This window comes from Saccopteryx bilineata, chromosome 7 (assembly GCF_036850765.1).
Source record: "Saccopteryx bilineata isolate mSacBil1 chromosome 7, mSacBil1_pri_phased_curated, whole genome shotgun sequence".
NCBI lineage: Eukaryota > Metazoa > Chordata > Mammalia > Chiroptera > Emballonuridae > Saccopteryx > Saccopteryx bilineata.
This window is the reverse complement of record NC_089496.1, coordinates 36,265,209-36,288,603: the sequence shown is the minus strand read 5'-3', so window position 1 is coordinate 36,288,603 and position 23,395 is coordinate 36,265,209. Positions and strand designations below refer to the sequence as shown.

The 23,395-nt window shown below is 42.1% G+C and overlaps 2 protein-coding genes across 5 annotated transcripts in view; one reads left to right on the top strand and one right to left on the bottom strand.

The window, feature by feature from the left end:
* The window catches only part of BZW2 (basic leucine zipper and W2 domains 2), a 66,983-nt gene extending 48,292 nt beyond the window's left edge, over nt 1-18,691 (bottom strand). The window contains exons 1-2 of one of the 4 annotated variants that reach the window (XM_066238480.1): nt 18,561-18,674; nt 9,607-9,738 (exon numbers count right to left, since the gene is read on the bottom strand). The gene's annotated coding sequence lies outside the window, so the exon portion shown is untranslated. Of the gene's footprint in view, nt 1-8,072; nt 8,094-9,606; nt 9,739-18,544 lie in introns of those variants that run through there. The other 3 variants (XM_066238478.1, XM_066238482.1, XM_066238481.1) reach the window with 3 other exon arrangements.
* Nucleotides 18,692-19,013: 322 nt separating this feature from the next.
* ANKMY2 (ankyrin repeat and MYND domain containing 2) overlaps nt 19,014-23,395 on the top strand; it is a 30,082-nt gene continuing 25,700 nt past the window's right edge. Inside the window, exon 1 of the mRNA XM_066238477.1 lies at nt 19,014-19,320. Within this exon, the coding sequence (XP_066094574.1) occupies nt 19,029-19,320 (292 nt within the window). The 5' untranslated portion in view covers nt 19,014-19,028. The remainder of the gene's footprint in view (nt 19,321-23,395) is intronic.

The following is a 23,395-nucleotide window of genomic DNA, read 5'->3' as shown; positions in this document are numbered from 1 at the left end:
GTGTGACCCGCAGGCCAGCAGCAAGGCCGGGCCTCGTGCAACAGTGTACTAATTCTGCCCACCATCTGTGTGTTGTCTTGCCTTATAGTCTTCTTTAATGCTCTGCTTTCTAGAAAAAAATCTGATCCACCAGAGAAGGACTTGCATTCTAGTTGTCCTTACAAGGGGATGACTGTACTCTATTCTTGGTGTCCTTCTGGTCTCGCTCATCTTTGAATTCTGATAACCTGCCTTATATAACCTGTTCCACTACTAATATATGCTACACATATAACTATGCTATTCAAACAATCTCAACTTTGTATGTGCAATCTAAAGTGAGGTCACAATTGTTTCCTACAAAGGGCTGGAAAGAAAATATTTTAGGCTGTCAGTCACCTGGTCTCTATTCTAACTACTCAATTCTGCTGTGATAGCCTGAAAGCAACCACAGACAACATGGAGATCATAGGCTGTATATTTTAATAAAACTTTATTTACAAAACAAGTGGCAGATTAAACGGGGCCCCCAGGTGGTAGTTTGTCAGCCCCATCCTAGAACGCCACAGAACTGCCTGTGATAGTGACAATGGTCTGTCTGCCCTGTCTCGCATGGCAGCTACCGGACACTTGGCTATGAGCTCCTGAAATGTGACTAATGTGACTGAAAAACTAAATGTTTAGTTTGTTTAATTTTCATTCACTAAAATTAAAATTGAGATCACCAATGTGGCTAGTGACTATCATGTCAGGCAACATATTCTAAAGTGTTCCTTATGGTCCCATGTACTTAAATATGCTTTTTAAAAAAAGGTGAAAATACATATAAAAATATAAATTTTTAATTAATATTTTTCTATTAAAGTAGCTATGAGAAACATTTTGCCTAAATTTCAAAACCACATGGTGACAGCAGGAAAAGAAGAAGGACCAAACTTCAAAATAAAACTCTCAGTGTGGAATCAGTATACTTAATACTGAAAAAAAGGACTTTTGATTCTAAGGAATAAAAATTATGGGGCAGCAACATCATTCCCAAAGTATAAAGTGTTTCATGAAGATATAATAACCCCAGCACACAAAACCTGTAATATATTTCAGCCACCTCAATGCAACATTCTCATGAAGTACTTCATGTTTAGTTACCAGTTTCAAGAATTACCTTTTATTCTAGATTCCAAATGAGTGAAATGATTTACCATAAAGAACAAAAAAATTGCCCAAAACTATAACTGTTCACCTTTCCATTAAAGCTAGAACTATTATATAAGCACAAATATCATAAGACACCCTTTATAGAGAGTTGACATATCCAGGAATCATTTGGGTTGATATCACTGTCACATCATTCTTTCAGAAGAAGCAAAAATAGTTAAACTGCCATTTCTAAACATTTAAATTATTTATATTAACACTCTATAGCAATAAACTAAATAGATGCCTACAATAACTCTACATAGTTTGTTGAACAGAAAACAGCTTATTTAATATCCTTACCATGATTTTATAGCAATCTCTCTGCAATCAAAATCACTCAGTCTCTACAAAATCTACATTATACCTTGTAGCACATCCTATGTCAGTTTTAATATTTATAGCTGAAAAAGAATTAAAATTTAAAGTAATATATCCTACAGAAAATAGTGTTTCTAAATAAAATCAAATATTCATTTTTAACATAAAAATATAACTTACATTCATGTCTCTTTCACTTATCCTTATTGATATATAATATCTTTCTTAAAAAGGATGATACAGAATGACAGTTCTCAATTTATAACTATATATATTTTCCTGCGAGAGACATTAAGAGTGAAACAAAATGTGAGCAACTACCTTATAAGGAAAGAATGATGAAAGTTCAAAGGGATTGTGTTGTGAAAAAGACACCAGAGTTAAAACTATGTTCATCTAAATCTTCCGTAAGATATAAAGGTATCATGATAAAATCTTTATTAATGCACATATTCTTCACAAGAAGAGAAGTTCCCTGGGGCATGCACATTTCCTTCTCTGGGCTCCACCACTTGACCCAAAGGGGATCTCTCCAGATCCTTCCCTCCCTCCAACAAATTACTAGGCTCATTCAGTTGGTTTGTCTAATCTTACTGATGTCACTCGATGTCTCTCAACACTCTAAGATACATATACACACACTACACACACTGCAGTATACTTGGGCTTTGAGAAAATCCATCCCTCAAATATAATGTTTTGGGGTATTTTAATAGCAAAATGCTCTAAAACATCTCTTTTAGATAAATTAAGACCCTTAACTTCTGTCTACAACAGAATTTTGATAATGATTGCATATCTACAATATTTCAAATTGTGAATTCGGATAATGTAGAGGAAATGGTGCCATCAAACATGGAAATGTCCAGCTGTGGTTTAAGTACATTTATTAATCTATCAAGTATACTGCTCACAAACATTAGGGGATATTTCAAAATTTATATGAAGATATAAAATATCTCCTAATGTTTGTGAGCAGGATATTTGGGGGGTGCTTATTCTACTGTGTCTCAGGCATTGTACTCAGCAGTGGTCTCACTTCAGGGCTGTTCTGTTCCCCAGGGGACATGTGGCAATCTAGTGGGCAGAGGCCAGGGATGTTGCTAAACATCCCTTACCATGAAGGGCTATCTGCTCCAAAACTTAAATATAGTCAAGGCTGAAAAACTCTGCATAAAGGAGAAAGAACGGTTGATCAAACCGGACATGGTCCTTGTTCTCAAGAGTTAAAAATTACACGCACAGGTCTACACATACCAGAGCAGCAAACAAGCATATATTCCCTTGAATGCCTTGTTTCTGTTGGCCAAACACTGACGTTCATGTTAAAGAACACAGATTTATCACTGCGCAGCTTGTCATTGCTAAGATCAAAAGTTTATTGAGAATACAAAATGCATACTTCCCACAGTCCTTGATACTAATTCATGTGCTTCCACATTGATAATTTTAGGTCTTCTGATATTCAGGGGGCGGGTGGAAATAGGCACCGATGTGGGATTTAGAGAGGGAGGTAGAAAAGGAAGAGGCTGGACATGAGTAGACAACTTTCCCTACTTTCAGACATCGTCGCAGTGAGAATAAAAGAACAAGGAGCAGTGAGAATAAAAGAACAAGGAAAAGAGATACTTTAAAATGCAACATGTGACTGAAAGATACAATTGTTTAATTTTTATAACTTGGAGAAAGCAATCATGCTAAGTAGAAACAGGAAAAAAACTAAGTTCGAAATATAAAATATAATCTCAGCAACATAAAATACATTAGCACTCAACAGTGGTTAATATGAGCAGTGGGTTCAAGGGACAATTTATTCCTCTTATTTTACTTGTCTTTATTTTCTATAAATACCGTATATATAACTTTTATAATTAGAAAATTGTATATGTCTAAATAAAAAAATCCTTTAGCCTTTTCTGAAGCTCAAATCAATTCCAAAAGAGTCCTAATTAACAATATTCTTTGTGCATAAAAAGTTATATGTCACAGGATCTAAATATCATATCCTACTAAAAGAAACCAAGGTTTCTTTGATAAATGGCTGATTCCAAGGTCTACAAAATGACCCTGGGACATTTTGTATTAGAAAATACAAAATTGCTTTAAAAAATTTGTTTAAAAGATCTAACAACATAGGAACCACCCTGAGGACAATTAGACAAGCTGGCATGACGTCAGACAATGGAGCACCAAAACAATTCAGGACAGCGATGGAGAACAACTCATTGAGTAAAAAAAGAAGCCAAAGGTTCATACTCATCACATTCCTTTTAAAGAGAGCAAATTTCTCAGTGCACAAGGCAAAGGGAACTAACTGAGCAGAACAAAAACCATTTCCTCCAATAGACAACCGATTAATAAACAGAGAAGGAAACACAGCATTAGAAAAATCACCATTTTGCAACCACTATACCAAAAATCGATTCATGCGAAAGAAGAGTCATCAATGTATGCTAGATATACCCTGATACATCTGTGTGTGTGTGTGTGTGTGTGTGTGTGTGTGTATGTGTGTGTGTGTGTGTGTGTGTGTACTGGTGCCTGATGATCAACAAGATATTTACATAGCCTCAAAGCATCTTCACATAAATTACAAAAGGAAAAATAGTTAACTACACAGTGGAGAAACAAGACACTTTAACCAAGAGACGACAGTCATCAATGTCTCTAGATGCTTCACACTTAAGACAGGACATTGTGTATGTGGCATTCCAAACAAAAACACATGACCTGAATTTAGTCATGAGGAGACAAATGCATATCTAGAGACATTCTACAAAACGACTGGCTCATATATATATATATACTTAAAAAATGTCAATGTCGGCCCTGGCCGGTTGGCTCAGCGGTAGAGCGTCAGCCTGACGTGCGGGGGACCCGGGTTCGATTCCCGGCCAGGGCACATAAGAGAAGTGCCCATTTGCTTCTCCACCCCCCCCCCCCCTTCCTTCCTATCTGTCTCTCTCTTCACCTCCCGCAGCTGAGGCTCCATTGGAGCAGGGATGGCCCCGGCGCTGGGGATGGCTCCTTGGTCTCTGCCCCAGGCGCTAGAGTGGCTCTGGTCACGGCAGAGCGATGCCGGGAGGGGCAGAGCGTCGTCCCTGGTGGGCGTGCCCGGTGGATCCCCGTTGGGCGCATGCAGGAGTCTGTCTGACTGTCTCTCCCCATTTCCAGCTTCAGAAAAATACAAAAAAAAAAAAAAAAAATAATAATAATAAATTTCAATGTCTTAAAAAAATTAGGATAAAAAAATCAGATTAAGAAGACTCAAAAGGACATTAGAAATGCAGTATGAAATCTTGGGGGTGCGTGGGGGGGAGCAATACCTACACACATATATGTATATATACATTTATAACAGTATTGGGGTAATTGATGATAGTGGATTGACCGCAGGGATAAGTATGGTATCTATATTAAATTCGTTGAATTTTATTATTGTACTGTGGTTCTGTAAGAGGAGTATCTTACACTTACATACTGAAGTAGTGAAAAAGGGCAAAGCATATGTAACTTAATCTCAAATGGTTTCGAAATAAAAGTTAATATGCATGTATCGAACCCTGGAGCGGATGAACTTGGGCAAACAGAGTGATTCGAAGAGCAGAGACAGCCCGGAACCCGAGCAACGTGGGAGTTCTGTACATTCCGGAACTGCTCAGAAATAGCGCTTGCCACGGAGGCAGAACCACAACTTGCAAATCCTTCAGGATTTGCTTATCTGTGAAGAAGGAAAGAACCATGCTGTACTAATTGCATTCTCCAGGAAAAAATAAGCAAACATACAAGCAAACAAAGAAACAAACAAAAAACAAACATACAGCAAACCCCTCCATTATTGGTTTCAAGATGCTTATAACACATCACTCTGGTTAGTGTATTCTTTGCCTTTGACTGTCCTATATACCAAAGGATATTTAAATATTTTTCAAAATGCCCTTATGGCTCCATCAGAAAGACGGGGTTCTTTTTCCTGTTGCTCATGTAGACTTCGCATCGGCATAAGCGAGCTGGGAACTGCTTGACCATTCCCGGCACGACCGGTATTATTCCTACCGTGGAAATACTCTTCTATATTACAGTCCCGATTGAGGAGCGATTCAGAAGTATATAAAAAGAAACTGAATATTATTCAAGATCACTATCAGGGAAAGGATTAAGTTAATAATGAAAAAAATGTGTGTGCATGCAAAATAAGGTGGGAGATTTTTAAAGATAAGACGTTCTAACGTTTACTAATCCAAACAAATACCTAAAGGCAAAATTGATTCCTGAAAAGGTTTTTAAAAATTTTAAATAAAACTGAACATTTTTTTCTATGTATTTAAAACATATTTATCAAAGCAAAACACATATAAGTACAAAATGTTATATAGTAACTGATTAAAAAACAAATTCCAGAATTTACTCATCAAATTAATTTTTCTTCAATACAGGATAACTATAAAGGAAACCAATAATGCTTTCATTAATCAAAACTCCTATGGGTTATTATTTTTATGAACCCCTTTTTTGATATATTGAAAGGCAAAAAGAAAAATTTTTCAAAGAGCAATTTAAAACATTTATTGATCAATTCAATTAATAATAAAGAAGATATAAAATTCTACAAAGTGAGAACTTGAAAGGTCTACACTACCCAAGATATGGTTTTATGTTATCCATTATGTTTATTTATCTCATGAATATATGGCCATATATTTTAGGTGATATCATAACACTTAATTATTTGATAAAGATGTAAAAATAAAATGAATATTTGTTATAGAGGAAATAATTCCTGATTTATAAAATCAGTTCATCATGTACAATGTTAAAATTTTAGGGAAAATTGGGAAAAAATGGACAAAAAATACCTATAATCCAATTTTCAGTAGTTACCACTGTGCTCATTTTAACAGTATAATCTTTCTTTTCTTTCAGGTGCACATACAGAAAATAATTTTAAATCTAATTCGCTCATCTTTTCTTATACAACACCAAAGTGAAACTTGCAGCTATGTGTCTTGACTCAATGACATCCTCAAGCATCTTTATTTTAAACATCATGTGATCCAATGCATCACTTTTGGAAAATCAGAAACCTTTCTTGGAGAAGAATTATGTCCTTAGAATTTATTAATCATAGTGTAGTTTTAAGCCTATAAAAAAAACAGATGGCCTCTCTATTTTAACTGCCTCATTTGAATTATAAAGTACTAATATTCTGATGACAAAAAAAACTAACACAGCATGAAAGAGTAAGAAGTAAAATATGAAGATAACTTCCTAACATTCATGGAGTATTGTTCCATGGAAGTAATAATAGCATGTTTAATCCTTTAACACTGTCTTATGTATCCTTGAAGAAAATGTTTATGCATACATGACAATTAGTACACGTATGGGTATAGAAAATGAGTTGAGCATTTATGTCAGGCACCCAATATGTGCCAGACCACGTGCTATAAAACAATCCATAAATTCATCAGTTGTAATAAATGTACCACTCTAATGGGGATACTGATAATGGGGAGGCTATGTACAAACTGGGCCAGAGGGTATGTGGGAAATCTCTGGATCTTCCTCTTATTTTGCTGTGAGCTTAAAAATGCTCTGAAAAAGAAGTCTTTAAATAAGTCATTTTATTAAGGTTGATTTTGTGTCATACAGAGAACTATCAGTTCAGATGGGAAGTCAGAAGGTAAGTTACTATGGCAAGGATGAGGGAAGCACGTTCCTCTCTTCTCAGTGTTGTTTGTTTTTTTTTACAGAGACAGAGAGAGAGAGTCAGACAGAAAGGAACGGAGAGAGATGAAAAGCATCAACCATCAGTTTCTCATTGTGGCACTTTAGTTGTTCATTGATTGCTTTCTCATATGTGCCTTGACCGTGGGGCTACCATATGTGCCTTGACCGTGGGGCTACAGCAGACCAAGTGACCCCTTGCTCAAGCCAGCGGCCTTGGGTCCAAGCTGGTGAGCTTTGCTCAAACCAGATGAGCCCGAGCTCAAGCTGGCGACCTTGGGGTCTCAAACCTGTGTCCTCCACATCCAGTCCAATGCTCTATCCACTGCACCACTGTCTGGTCAGGCTCTTCTCAGTATTTTAATCAAGCAGGAAAGGAAAACAGAGTCTTCTGGGGAAAAAATAACACCCTAGACAAATTGCTTAAAAAATGGCAATGGACCTTCGGGATGCTCAAAGGTGGGGGTGGGAAGGCACCCAAACATTCTGTTACAAGGTCTCACAACCAAGCATCTCTGCGCCCCACCCCCACCATTCTCCCAGGAGAGCACCTGCGGAAGCCTGTCTAGCAGATGAAGTTGTTTTTGTTTGTTTAATTTTTTTTTTTAGATTTTATTTATGCATTTTTAGAGATAAAGGACAGAGAGAGGGCAAGAGAGAGTGAGAGACAAAGAGAAAGGGGGAGGAGCAGGAAGTATCAACTCCCATATGTGCCTTGACCAGGCAAGCCCAGGGTTTCGAACTGGCGACCTCAGCATTTCCAGGTCGACGCTTTATCCACTGCGCCACCACAGGTCAGGCACAGATGAAGTTTTATTCGAAACGGTTGTACACCCTGAAAAGGTACTCACCACGCACAAGCCTCTTTCACAACGAGGACAGCGTGCACTGGACAGAAATGTGAACGCCTTGCGCAGGACTGGAATGAGACAGCACACTGACAGTGCGTGGCTGAACCCCTGACAGTTGTACAGGAGGGGACCACACAAACTTCAATTAAAGGAGAGAAAAAACAAACAAAAACATAAAGACCCAAACAACATAGCACTGCAAACTCTCTTAAGTATACATTAAAAAAAAATTCAGGCCTGACCAGGCGGTGGCGCAGTGGATAGAGCGTCGGACTGGGATGCGGAAGTACCCAGGTTCGAGACTCCGAGGTCGCGCGCGGGCTCAGCTGGCTTGAGCAAAGAGCTCGCCAGCTTGGACCCAAGGTCGCTGGCTCTAGCAAGGGGTTACTCGGTCTGCTGAAGGCCCACGGTCAAGGCACATGTGAGAAAGCAATCAATGAACAACTAAGAAGTCGCAACGCGCAACGAGAAACTGATGATTGATGCTTCTCATCTCTCTCTGTTCCTGTCTGTCTGTCCCTGTCTATCTCTGCCTCTGTAAAAAAAAAAAAAAAAAAAAAAAAAAAAATTCAGCCCGGTTGTCTCAGCAGTAGAGCATCAGCCTGGCGTGTGGATGTCCTGGGTTTGATTCCCGGCCAGGGCACACAGGAGAAGCGCCCATCTGCTTCTCCACCCCTCCATCTCTCCTTCCTCTCTGTCTCTCTCTTCCCCTCCCGCAGCCAAGGCTCCATTGGAGCAAAGATGGCCCGGGCGCTGGGGATGGCTCTGTGGCCTCTGCCCCAGGTGCTAGAGTGGCTCCGGTTGCAACGGAACAACGCCCTAGATGGGCAGAGCGTCGCCCCCTGGTGGGCATGCCGGGTGGATCCCAGTTGGACACATGTGGGAGTCTGTCTGCCTCCCAACTTCTCACTTTAGGAAAAAAAAAATCAAACACATAGAGGATCATTTATTTGTATTCTTTTATCAAACATACAGCTGGTGCCGGTCAGCAGGGACGCAGCAGGGCCGACAAGCTGCACAGTGCTCACCGTCTAGCAGGTGGACTGCGATCCAAGTGCGCACGGCAAGTCGGGCAGTGGGAGTTAACAAGACTTGGTCTCCAGTGTGTCCAGTACATCACATGATGCCTTGAGTTGCAGCTGTGTTTATTAATGTTTTAATAATTAAATATGTTTTTTACTTTTTTACTTATATTTGTTCTCTACGACTGAAAACCATGGACCTGGGCCCAGACCTTCATCTAACACTCCGATAAGGTTCTGAGATGTCACACCACCTGCTTGAGGTCATGCATACCAGTCCATCACTAGTGACCCTGCGGAGATCAAAGCTGAAAACTCCCTTTGTCTCAGGAGCTTAAGGACCTGGAGTAGTCAGGGCCCATTCTGACCATCTCAGTCTCTACCCGGAGCACTCCACAAAAGCCAACCCAAGTTACTGCAGTGTCCTGGGGAATTATTTATATGATTCTCAAAGGCAGTATTTTCATTATTTAGCCCACAGATTGTACAGTTTAGAATTACAGTAGCTTGACCTGTGCTGGCGCAGTGGATAAAGCGTCAACCTGGAACGCTGAGGTCGCCAGTTCGAAACGCTGGGCTTGCCTGGTCAGGGCACATATGAGAAACAACTACTACGAGTTGATGCTTCCCACTTCTCTCTCTCTCTAAAAATCAATAAAAGAAATAAAAATAGAATTAGAGTAAAGCACCAATATTCATTTTAAAGTCTATTCAGCACTTGGATAAGCTGGATTATCATATTACCTCTAAAATGCCAAACAGTTTTACACAACTCTATTAAGGAAAAAAAAATGTTTTTGGTAAGAGGATTTCACAAAAATCCCACCTCTTAGGGACATGAAAATGGTAGGCCATTCATGGCACTGCGGTTCCTAACAGTACAGGAGCCAGTTACCAACCTGTGTCCTACAGAAGCCCAACTCGAACAACAACACAATCGCCACACTGCTGAACCCCAGGGCCGCGTCCCCTCCCTGTGGCCAGCAGCTTCCTCTGTCCCATCAACTCGGGGTTCTCCTTCCTGTTGATACTAACCCCATTCTTTACCATGCAGACTGAGAAAAACATATGTCATGTTTTATTTCCTTAGAAATGACAAATCCAGGAAGCCATTAAGGTTCGTTTGAAAAGCACTCAAGTCCTTTCTGTGAATACAGAGAACTGCACAGCCCGCTGTGGCTTATGATGTGGTTTCTACGGCACTAAGAGGCAGCGTTCCTTATTGTTACTCACCTTTGCCCAAGTGGTTTTCTCGAGATTTAATTAGAAGTCCTCAAAAATAACAGTATACCTAACAATCATTTTTTAAGTCTTCATCTAATGTAAAAATTAGCTGAAATATGAAAAGAGAAAACATATTTTTACATCTTTCATAGATTTCAGTAATTCTTGTTTTCCTACTAAAATATTATTCCCATAATTAAGAGTGATTAAAGATAGTCAAAGGAATTATGGTCTTTATTAATAAAAGGGGGGGCATCATTTTTCCTTATATGTAATTATTACATTGTTGTTGTTTTTTTTGACATAAACTAAAAACATCGAAGGCTACAACTGATATTAAAGATCACGAAAGAAGAATGGAAGCGCTGTCTCCTTCGCATCTGCCGAAAGAATGGTTCATTCAGTGAGCTACCTGAATCTTTGTTTTCAAAGTAATAGTTTACAAATAAGACTATCAGAATATTTTTTGGCATTCTCCACTTAACACATGCCAAATTTAGAACAGGCCAAATCATTCCACTTGGCATTTAAGTGCCCAAGAAGATCCTTGCCAGAGACCCGTGGCCTCAGTACAGACACTGGAGTGAGCTAACAATGAAAAGTATTCTTGTGCATCCTCTGCTCTTCCTGGTAGATTCTATATTTAAAAAAATTAGAAATTATTCTAAATCATTATGTGTATTTTTCCCCTAATTGATACAAAGAAAAAAAATGCTGTGGAAACTCCTAATGACACCACCTTCCTGCATTAAAATGACTCACATTCATCCGATTATTAAATCCCTGAGTTATATTTCCAGGTTCAACTGCTTCAGCAATGACTTTATTACATTCATATACAAAAGTAGCAAAAAGAAAAAAAGGAAGTCCAATTGGAAAAAAGTCAAATTCCATTAAGGAATAAATCAGATTCCATGTCTGAATATCTATTCAAACATTTCATTTGCAAAATAAACGTCACAAAGAATTTCCTACTCATTTTATTTTCTAGCTGTTTTGGCTATTTATATGTCTACTATTTTTGGATGATTTCAAATCATTTAGCACTGAAGGGCAAAATATTCTAATAAGTATATGTTTTTTTCTCTTCCATTGTTTCTTTTTATGTCCATTACCAAGTTTCCTACTTCTACCAATTCTGAAGATACTGGTTTAAAAATTTCAATTTAGCCTTAAACTTGTGATGTCACATTTTATACATTACTTGAGAACAAGAACATACGTCAATGTGTTCTGTGAAATATACTCTACCACTTTCATGAGTTTAAAGGTTGACATACTGAGGAAAACATGCCTCTGAATGAAATCATTTCTAGGTTTCAGCAATGGTTGGCCATAAAATTGCAGCCAATATTTACTTTTAAAACATTTATAATACGTCATAATATTTTATAGTTTTTTGGGGGGAGGGGGCGTGTTCTCCCTTTAATGGTCTCATTTTCTGGTTTGCCTGTCGTAATTCCCCAGTCCTTCCAGACTTTCCTCAAACCGTCACTTTCTCCAGGAATCAGCCCTTCTCCTGAGCTCTCCACCCCTGTGTCTGCAGTGCTGTGCTGGGGACTGGAGAAGGCTTTGAGGAGGAGGGGTCACTGAGCTGAGATGGATCTGAGTAAAATGTGATATGCAGAAATGGGTGGAGGAGGGCATTCAAGGAGCAAGAAGCAGCGTGGGTAGAAGAGTAACATGTTGACATTAGAGCTGAAAGGTTGGAAGGAGCCAGAGAACCATTTAAATGTGCAAAGAGAAGTCCTCCAAGGTGTCTAACCGATGAGTGCCCTAACAGGGCCGAGCTGTAGATGATGACCTCAGTCCCTATTGTCTCAGGGGCTGCCCTGTCTCCTGGAGGACAGTATAAGCCTCTAGAACACAAAGACCACGTCTTTGAACAGAATAGAGGCTCATAACTTTCTTATTAATATAAAAAATAATGTCAACCCTGAAATATAATCAATAAATTATCTTCTATGAGAGTATCGCTTTAATTTTAAAAATAATTTTTATCTTCCAAAATGTAGGAAGATGGGCTCAAGACAAATACTAATTTCTATACAATTATACTTTGAAATTATTGAAGAACTAGGCCCATAATTATGTTATTGATATATTTCCCAACTGCAAAAATAGACAGAGTTGGCCCTAAATAGAACAGTTTGGTTTTATATAACATTTTATTTATTTATTTATTTATTTTCTGTATTTTTCTGAAGCCGGAAAAGGCGAGAGACAGACAGACTCCTGCATGCGCCCGACCGGGATCCACCCCGCACGCCCACCAGGGGGCGACGCTCCGCCCACCAGGGGGCGATGCTCTGCCCCTCCGGGGCGTCGCTCTGCTGCAACCAGAGCCACTCCAGCGCCTGGGGCAGAGGCCGAGGAGCCATCCCCAGCGCCCGGGCCATCTTTGCTCCAATGGAGCCTTGGCTGTGAGAGGGGGAGAGACAGAGAGGAAGGAGGGGGGAGGGGTGGAGAAGCAGATGGGCGCTTCTCCTGTGTGCCCTGGCTGGGAATCGAACCCGGGACTTCCGCACGCCAGGCCGACGCTCTACCATTGAGCCAACCGGCCAGGGCCCATATAACATTTTATAATCCATAGGGTATCCTCCAAGATTCTCCGAGTCACCCGGTAATTTGGTTAACATCCCTGCATTACCAATGGAGAAACTGAAACCGAGAGAAATGGCCTTGGAAAATAAAGATCACCCTGGAGGTTGCAGTCTTGATTTTCCCACTCCAACTGCCTTGGAAAATAAATCTCATCCTGGACGTTGGAGCCTTGATTTTGTCACACCAATTCCCAGGGATATGGCTGTGCCTGTCTGTCTCCCAGGGACTATCCATAATCATTTCCCACCATGTCAGAAGAGGTTACTTAATGGGACTGCTTTACCCTACCCATCAACAGACCAGGAAGAGATTTTGCTCAGAGGCTGATAAATGTAAATTTAAGGGCTGCTTTGTCTGCAGACTCAAACATAATCCCACAATAGACAACCAAATGACCAGAGATAAAAACTCCAATTTTTTAACTTAAATGTATTTTGGGAAGGTGGATATTAGCTTTTTCCTTCTGATGCTCCTGTAGCTTTCTATTTTTAATTAATTATCGGAACAGTTTTATTATACTTAGGGACAGGAGTATAATAGCACTGGCCTAGAGTTTTAAATTCCACAGTGATATATCTAATATAAACATGAGTCTCAGTTGGATACATACTAAAGTGGCTTCAGCATACCTGGCAGTAAACACTGGATTGGGTACATTGTCCTTAGATATTGTAAAAACTTGGCTTAAAGCTTAATTAAATATTCTTTAAAAACCCTTGAAACAAAGTCTAGGAAGATGTGTTATAAATGACACAAAATTTTTACATGTTGGCCTTTGGAAACATTGACACTGAATAAGTCCAAAACCTAATAAAAGAAACTTAAACATCAAGAAGTGTTAAGTTATGAAGCTGCAAAAAATCCAGAAAGTGGGTGACAAAATGTGCATTTAATTAAGCAAACCCTGAGTAAAAGTCTAATGGGCACACCCGGCCCAGCCCTAAACCTGGTCCTAATTTTCCTGTAATTAACATCTGCATCTAACAATGCTGATACCACTCACAATTTGGGGACCCTTTTTTTTTTTTGAAATGCCTTCTGAGTTGGTTTAGGAGACACAGATGAAAATCAGCATCTCCACTTGCTTCACCACGTGATTTTCTCAATTAAATGAAATATATTTACACCCCTTATTCAGACTCGTCTGAAAAGTACTTTGTCAGTTTCCAAAAAGGATGAAGATTAGTTGTCAGTAAGATATTCATAAGCCTGTGACATAGCACTGAGTAACGCCACCTACCTTTTAGCTTTTATGCAGAAGTTAAAATGTGATGTGTTGAACAGTTTATGGAAATGAACTGCTCTCAAGACAGTCCCTTGTAGATAGAGGTGTAGCTGTTTTAACATCTAAATGGATAATTGTACAGGCCAAACTCCACATATAGAGAAAGGGCATTTGTAATCAAATTACTTTCTTATATTTTGTTTAAAAAAAAAAACCCCACAATTTTTTAGAGGCTGTAATACTTCCAACTTTTACATTAAAAACTTCATTATGGAAAATTTCAACCGTATCAGAAAGTAGAGAGAACAGTATAACGAAGTCCGTGTATTCACTGCCCACCTTCAATGGTGTCTCACTGATACCCTCACTCCGTCCCTGTCCCCCACTGTCAGAATTACACTGAAGTAAGTCTCGGATGCCATATCATTCCCTCCTTAAATAAAATTTCTTAATGTCATCGAATTTTGAATCACTGAAGAAGTATTCCTAATTGAAGAAAAGAAAGTCAAATGTAAAGTCAAACATTACTTCAAAAAATATAATAGAGATGAGCTATTTCCCTTCAATAAAAAGGAAGCATGGCAGAGAGCTAGAAGTCAGGGGCTTAAAAGGGGAGAATGCAAGAGTGGTAGCAAAATTGTAACGTGCATATGAAAACCCGTTTTCTTATTTGATAGCACTCATCAGAATGTCAAACAGCTTGAAACTGAAAACATTTAAAGAACTTCTGCCCTTGGTTGATTGTATGATTGTGCCACAATCACCTCAGAATGCCAGGGAGAATTAGTCAAGTAGGGAAGCATATCCACCTAAAATAACTTAAGAGACCAAAATGAATTCAACTCAGCATTTAGTGAGCACACAGGGGATGCAAGACAGTGGGTTCCAGTCTTGATAGACAAAGGTAAATTAGTCCTAGTTCACTTATAGTCAAGAAGGAGAAATGGTCAAATAGATTAATTTAATTATAATAGAGTGTCATGAAAAAAGGTGCCTACTTTAGGACTTTTCATGGGGATCCAGATGAGGAAGCAATAATGTTACTTGGACTAGGGACACCAGGTGCTACAAGATAGGAACGAATTGTAGAAGGTGTCAATAACTAACTGTTCCAGCAACACCTGTCTAAAGATTTCCCTTATTCCCGTAGCTGCATGACATGTAGAAATGTTTTCACTGGTGTCTGGACTCCCTTAAAGAATGGAGTGGGAGAGGTTACATGTAAGTAGTATATGGAAAACGAACAGTTCTTCAGATCTGGGGTGGAGAGAGACTTGGTGAAGAGGGAAAGGAGGTTATTCCGGGAAGAGAAAAGCAGGAACAAATGGGTGGAAATTACTGGCACGTTAGGGAACCAGCAGTGTGGTGACCTTATAGCAAGGGGTGTGGGAGGGGTTGGCTAACTGGAAATGCCTGCTGGGACCAGATGCTGGAGCCTTCCAGGCCAGAACTGAGGCTCTCCTCTGTGCCCAGGGAAAAGCCACTGGCACGTTTGAAGTGAATCAGTTCTGTCTTTTCTGAGCGTATCTCACTCTGGGGTGAATGAAGGGTGCCCAGTGTTTACGGAGCTGCTGGTGCCTTGAATTAGCTGGATGGGGTGAGGTGAGAGAGGAGGAGGCTACTCAGGAGTCAAATGCAATAGGCCGGGAGAGGTTGAGACAGAAGTAGAAAAGGGAGGTGACATGACATTTCAGAAATTTTAGAATTCATTATTTTTTTTAAAGGTGAAGAAACAGAAGAGAGGCCAAAGCATCACACAGGTTCTATGACATATTGTGGAACAATGTTACTAATGCTTCCACTTCTTAAAAAAAAAAAAAGTGGAAATACACATATAAGCCATAAACACATAAAATACTTCAGGAAGGATATGAGAGAAATAGACAGCATTTGTTGCAGGGCATGGAGAAGGGATTGGGAGACAGGTAGGAGGGAGACTTCTGTCCTTTGGCATGCTGAATCACACGATCATCTCTTAGCTCGTTACTGTCAGCCACATAGGCAGATAATTGGGAAGAAAGAAAGGAGTTTGGAGACAGATCTGATTCCATTGCATCTTTGATCTTTCCTAACTGTGGGACATGGACAAATTAATTTCTTTTAGTTTCTGTCTTCTTATTTTCAGAAAAAGAGACAATACTGGCCAATTCCGGGGTCGCTGTAACAAAATTAAAAGAATCCTACACCAAGAATCTGGTAGAATCTGTGGCACAGATGCAATACTTAATAAGTAGTAGCGATTTGATTATCAATAATATTTCTTTGCCGTGACTATATTCTTAGTATAAGAGAAGTTCCTCAATCTAGTTTAAGGAATGCTCATTAGCTAATTTTTTTTTTTTAATTTTTTTTTAAATTTTATTTATTCATTTTTAGAGAGGAGAGAGAGAGGGAGAGAGAGAGACAGAGGAGAGACAGAGAGAGAGAAGTGGCGAGGAGCTGAAAGCATCAACTCCCATATGTGCCTTGACCAGGCAAGCCCAGGGTTTCGAACCGGCAACCTCAGCATTTCCAGGTTGATGCTTTATCCACTGCGCCACCACAGGTCAGGCAGCTAATCTTATTCCTACATTAAATATTTACACTGTACAAAATGATTAATGTAATCCATCTGATGAACACTATCCATTACATTAGAAATTTAAACTCAACATTATTTATCTGCATTTCTAGGTAGATGCCAGCTTTTGTCTTCAAATCCCATTGGTTCTAAATTTACTGAAGTCATATACTCACAGAGGACTACTAAATTCAAACCAGGTGCCATAGGCACCAAGAAATAATAGTAAGTTGCTATACTTGAGGAACTGACAACCTCAGTGAGACAAACAGGTGTGACCTTCAAGTAACCATGGCCCAGATTTGGCACAAGATACGGAAATACTGGCAATGAAGTACCCAATTCTGGCCATGCATTTGCTGTAAGATGTTAAATCCCGTGTTAGGGGAAGTTATTCTGCAAGTATTTCCTTAGGTGGGTTTTTTAGGTGGATTTCGTCTGTATGATACTATGTTTTGAATCACTTGACACTGTGGTAGTAAAAGCATTCTAAGTGTTACAAAAGAATGGTCACTCTCAAAAGTCTTACTACATGTTGTTTGAACGGTCACATTCATTATTAAAGCATCATCAAACAAAAGTTTCTTTGTTATACATTGAGATGTATAATTTCAAACCGTTTTTATGTGAGATGTTCTGGCTCAGATCTGCCCCAGCCTGTAAAGATAAGCAAGCCTTCGGAAAAAAAAAAAATAGCTAGGGTTTAAGAAAGATTTTTGTTAAAGGCAGGAAATAACGATGAACATCTTCCAGGATTTCAGAAGTGTTGGTGAATGCTTCAAAAAATGAAGGCATAAGGCCAGAGGAAAATGCATCTCACTTCATATGCAGCACTGTAGGGAGACAGAGTGGTGGTGGGGATGCTTAACAAAAACCACCCAGATAATTATTCAAATGTTTCTCTTTGAAGCAGATGGGTTTGGGGAGAAACATCAATACTAGTCAGTAGAGAAACAACAGTATAAAGTACACACTAATTTCTAAAGAAGCTTTTATCGATGCTGTAAATATGTTACGGATGTGGGTCTGGGAGGGTTGACTGACTTCATACTTGTCTTGCCTCTGAGCCACAAGAGGGTACACACTTGTATTTACCCCCTAGCTACCCTACGGTGGAAACTCCAGGCTACACACAGCACTTGAATGAAGGATTAAGAGGCTAAATCTAAAGCTATATATAGACAGCAACCAATTTACTCTCCCTCCTTTTCTCTCCCCTATTTCCATAAATCTCAGTATCAGTTACAAAGAGGCTGGGAACTCTAGCAGAGCGGCGAGGCCCTTCCTCCCCCCTCCCTCAGGCCCGCTCTCATACACGAAGTATCAGTGCAAGTGTAAATTGCTTCCAAACATCCTTAAGCGGCACCACAGGGCCAATCAGACCCGTTTTCTTCTACAGCTTCCACCGCGGCCAGAGAAGATGACAAGTAGGGTGCGTGTGTCTGGGGTGGTGAGAGGTCGCCTTGCCAAGGGATAACTACCTTCTCCCTCCCACCCCACCTCGAGCTCGGAGCCTCAGCCCCAGGAGCCGCATCTGGCGGTGCCACGCACGAGACGATGTGCACCCGCCACTTCCCACCGCGTGGCGGGTCCCCACCCGTTCGCAGTCCCAGGGTCTCCCCGGGTGGCCCAATGTGGCGACTGGCGCGTCTGGACTCCGAAGCCCTGAGAGGCGGTCTGTGAGCTTAATGGGGTCGCGGGGATGCTTCCCCACCGAGAGGCAGGAAGCCGCCCCAGCAGGCACATGCTTCCCCCCGGCCAGCTCCGGCCCGGGTGGAAGCCCCCGGCGGGGCGGCGGACGCGCTCCCCGCAGCGCTGCCTGCTCCCGCTGCCTCACCTGGGTTGCTTCTCACCTGTCCAAGAAGTTAGCGGCGACGCGCGAGGCTGGGAGCTGCGGCGACTCCGGCAGCGGCAGTGGCAGCGGCAGCAGTGGCGGCGGCAGACAATGGAGGAGTGAAGGACAGACACATTGACATCGACACACCGAGCCTGGCGCAGCCCCGCCTCCCGCTCCGCCCAGCCCCGCCTCCTGGCCCGCCCCCGGCCGGCCCGCGCCACTCCTGAGGAAATGGAGGGGAGTCGGCGAGAACCAGGCCCCTTTGCACGCCTATTCAGCCATCACCGGACATAGAACTTACAGATCAAGGATTTAATTACTGCATGTCCTTAAATATCTAAAGCTGTCGGGATGAGGATGTAAAACGTGTAAGAGGAATTTAACTTCCCCCCTCTGGTTTTTGCCATTTGGTTTTTCTTTCCGGGCTGCTCCAATGGAAGTCTTTGGCCCCCGCCTCCTGCAGCTCCTCCTACCGGCTCGGCCAATGACGCGCGGGGGGCGGGGACTGCCGCTGGGCCAGCAGAGGCCGCCGGCCGGCTCGCCGGGGCTCGCCTGCTGCTCGCCAGCCTGCCGGAGACAGGGAGAATCCGAACGCCTCGCGGGGTTCTGGTCTCGAGCTGCCCCATTGCGGCTCGCGTCCCTAACACAGACACAACGTTTCCTTTTTCACTCCCAAAGACACAGAATAACCTTCAAGCTGGCGGGAGCAATGGTTCACGTACAGAAAGGCGAGCTGACCCCGGAGGAAAAGGCGCTGCTGGAAGTCATCGGAAAAGGTATGGGTGCTGGGCTGCGACCGAGGCGCTGCCAGCCCGGCCCGGGGGCGTGGCGGAGCGCGGGAGGCGCCCGAGCCCTGCTGACCCCGGGCTGCGGTTCTGCGAGGCCCGGGAAATAGCTGTCTCCCTCGGGTGTGGGGCCGGTTGCGGGGGCGGAGAGGCAGGGAGGGACCAGCGCCGCTGGGACGGCAGCGGAGGGTGCAGAGGGGCGCGCTCTAAATGGGAAGGTGCACCTTTCCAGGCCCCGATCGGATTCTAATGAGCGACCCCGGGTGTGCATTCTTCAACACTCCGAAGCTGATTCTGACCGCAGTCCGTCCTGGCAGCGGGGGCCTGGTAGTTTCGGGTCATTAGACCGGTGTCTACAGGGCCGATTCGACTTCCGGAGGCCGAAAGATCTGGATTCCACGGCTGTCCCCGCCCCCGCTTGGGGCGGTGGAGGGAGCTCGGAAGAGAAGGGTTCTTTATAAGGGCACAGAACTAGTTCTGTAATTTGCCCCTTTGAGGCTTTTGCGTCCCGGGCCTCCCTGGCTTCCTTCCAGAAGCCCCCGGCCGCCGCAGGAGCCCGCAGAGCAGCGAGGAGGAGTTGGGCTAGGCGTCCCCACCCCCTGCGCACTCCGCCAGGCTGCGATTTTCCAACCGCGCTCCTCGTCTTGTCCCTTCCACTCTCCCAGCGCGTGTCCCGCTTCTGCTGCTCGGGGTCGTAGGGAGGGAGACACAGGCCCTGGGGACGAGCCAGAAGCCATGTTTTCCTCTTATTCCCTAGTGGACGTCCCAGAGGAGTTCCCTGCTAAGTCCCGTGACCTGGCAGGTGGCATCAGCCTGACTCTGTGGCTTCTGCACACTCTCGGCGTGGGGATGGTGGTGCGTGGGACTGTGGGCACAGTTAATGTGGTTTTAAGCTCAAGAATGAGAAAGCCACGTGTGTCCTCGAATGGCAGAGAGGCCAGTCGTTGCAGCATAAAAACTTACCAGTTTCTAGTGTTCTTTCTAAGTAACGGGGCTCCAACCTGGTTCCCCAGAGAATATGGCAAGTTATTTTTCATAGTGACGAGGAAAATCTAAATGTAAAAGAGAAAAATAAATCGGATTTGAACTCAACAGGTGCTGGTGAGATGAGCCCACCCCACCCGATCTCAATTTCCAGTCAGTCACAGCTATATTTATTTACCCTGAGTGTTCTTTGCCTAGAATTGTGGGACTTGGAGTTGGTGTTGTTATTGCTTTTTCTGCACGGTTCTCACTGACCTATTTGGCACTGCAGCCTTTCTGTTCTGCCCGTCTTTGGCCAACTTCTCCCCGCCTTTGTGCTCTGGGACTCAGTTCAGCAGACACGTGCGTTCCAGCTATGTGCCAGGTGCTGTGCCCGGCATACGGGAAACAGAGAATCAACTCCTGGCCCATCGGGGATGCACATTTTGTTTTCAAGCAACCCAGAGCTATCACATTCTTTTTGAAGTTTAAACAAGTGAGCAGTTTTATAAAGTGGGCTCTAAAAGTTGCAGGTGGAGTTGATGGGGATCCTTGGATATATTCTTAGGTGTCTACCGGTTTTTATTTTAAAGATTAAATAAAAGAGAATAAATGTGAATTTAATCGAATTTGTACGGTGGTACTTACGTATGTGTGTCAAGTTGCCATCAATGCACAGACGCTGTGTTTCGCGGACTCTGTCCAATTGGACGAGAAAAAAACTGAGATGGGCTAGTCAGTGATACATTCCTGTCAAGCGCATGTCCGTGGGACATGACTGTACTCTCAAAGAAAAGTAGTGGGGGATATGAGAAAATAACAACTCCTGAATGTTAGTACGAGCCAGGCAGAATTATTAACCCGTACGTGCATTGACGCATTTAATCTTGATGACCAGCGAGTTATTGTACACTGCATTATGGGAGACAGCATGGGATGATGGTGAAGAATGCAGATCTGGTTTGGAATCTGACTTCAGGCATCTGCTGGTGATGTGGCCTCCTGCGCTGTCACTGCTTTTGAGCTTCAGGTTGTCCGTGTGAAAACGGTACCCACCTCACATTATTGGGCGGACTGAAATGAATAAGTATGGGTAAAGCATTTAAGATACGATGCGTGTGGGTGTTCTTGTGGTTAACATGGTAATACCCACTTTATAGACCAGAAAACCAAGGAACTGAGAAATTAGATAACTTGCCCAATGTCACAAAGGTAATAAATGGCAGAGCAGAAATATCCTAAGTCCAGTTGGCTTACTGGCCTCAAAAGCCAACTAAACAAAAAAATAAAAAATAAAACCATCACCATAGCAACCCATACCATACTCACTTTGAGAGACAGTTTAAGCAAAATATTATAATCTGTCAAGTTACTCTTAAGTGTTATTTTTATAGGTTTTTGTGCATTTAACTTACAAAATATATTTTTGCTTCCTACTTGAATAATGGTCATAAGCAAAGTTTATATCTGTACTCATTAAAAGCAGTTTTTAAGGAGGTGGGTGTTTTTAGTTTTTTTTCCTTTCACACATTTCTCAACTTTGAGAAGCCATAGATTAGTTAGTGCTCATGCTTGGAGCTAACAATACATTTTTGCCCAGTGTAGCCCGTCATCTCGGTCAATGTGAGATAAACTCAGCAAATTCTGGGGAGTCTTCCTTCTGCCAGTCTCTGCGCTCCAGAAGTAAAGCAGACTGTAAGTGGGCCTTGCAGTCTGCAGAACAGCGCACAGTGCTTCTGGGCACTTACAGAACAATTTCTTCTTTTGAGTGAATTCGCGTGCTAGGTCTTCTGCACACTCTATTTGTTAGAATGCCAAGAAGGTACAAATGAAACTGGGAAGCTGTTTCCCAGGTAACCATTTAAATCGTAATGACGGCACCCATTTCGCAACATTGAAGAGAAAATGGAAATCAATGAAGCTCATGCAAGTGGTTTATGTTACTTGTAGATTGACCCAGTTTTCTAACTTTTGATATCTTTATCCGTAAGCACTGAGGATGCACTATTTCAAAATAAATTAAGCCTTCTTTAAGGGCATCAAACTGGAAGATCTTCCATGTACTTACCTTGTTTAATACTGAAATCCCTGGTATCCCTGTTGCTGACTGAACAAGAGAGTAATGTTTTCACTATTATTTTTCCATTATTTGTGTAAAAGTAGCTATGAAACAGGCTTGGATAATAAGGTTTATTCTACCCACTTTATTGAGGTATGAATAGAGTAAGATAAATGTTGCATTTTTAAAGTATACGTTTTTTAAAATCAGTTTTTGACTTAAGTATAAATCCATGAAACCATCATTACAGTCCAGTGACTGAACAGTTTCATCACTTCAAATGATCTTTATGCCTTTTTATAATTTTCCACTTCTTCTACCACTGTCTCCAGGAAACCACTGATAGGTTTCTGTCTGTTGATTAAATTTCTCTGTTCTAGAATTTTATATAAGTGGAAAACATACAGTAAAGATTACTCTTTTTTTTTTTGCATGATTTTTTTTTTCAGTTAGAATCATGATTTTAAAGTTCATCTATGCTGTACCAATAGTCTGTTTCTTATTTTCTTTCTTTTTTTTTTTCCCCTGTATTTTTCTGAAGCCGGAAACGGGGAGAGACAGTCAGACAGACTCCCGCATGCGCCGACCGGGATCCACCCTGCACGCCCACCAGGGGGCAACGCTCTGCCCCTCCGGGGTGTCGCTCTGTTGCGACCAGAGCCACTCTAGCGCCTGGGGCAGAGGCCAAGGAGCCATCCCCAGCGCCCGAGCCATCTTTGCTCCAGTGGAGCCTCGGCTGCCTGCGGGAGGGGAAGAGAGAGACAGAGAGGAAGGAGAGGGGGAGGGGTGGAGAAGCAGACGGGTGCTTCTCCTTTGTGCCCTGGCTGGGAATCGAACCCGGGACTTCTGCACGCCAGGCCGACGCTCTACCACTGAGCCAACCGGCCAGGGCCTTCTTTTATTTTTATTGCATGGATATACCACTGTTTGCTTATCTGTTCACTGTGATGGGCATTTCAGTTGTGGCCAATTTTGGACTATTAAAAGAAGATCCTGCTCTGAGTTTCTGTGTAGTTAATAATACTATTTTTAGTATCATTATGG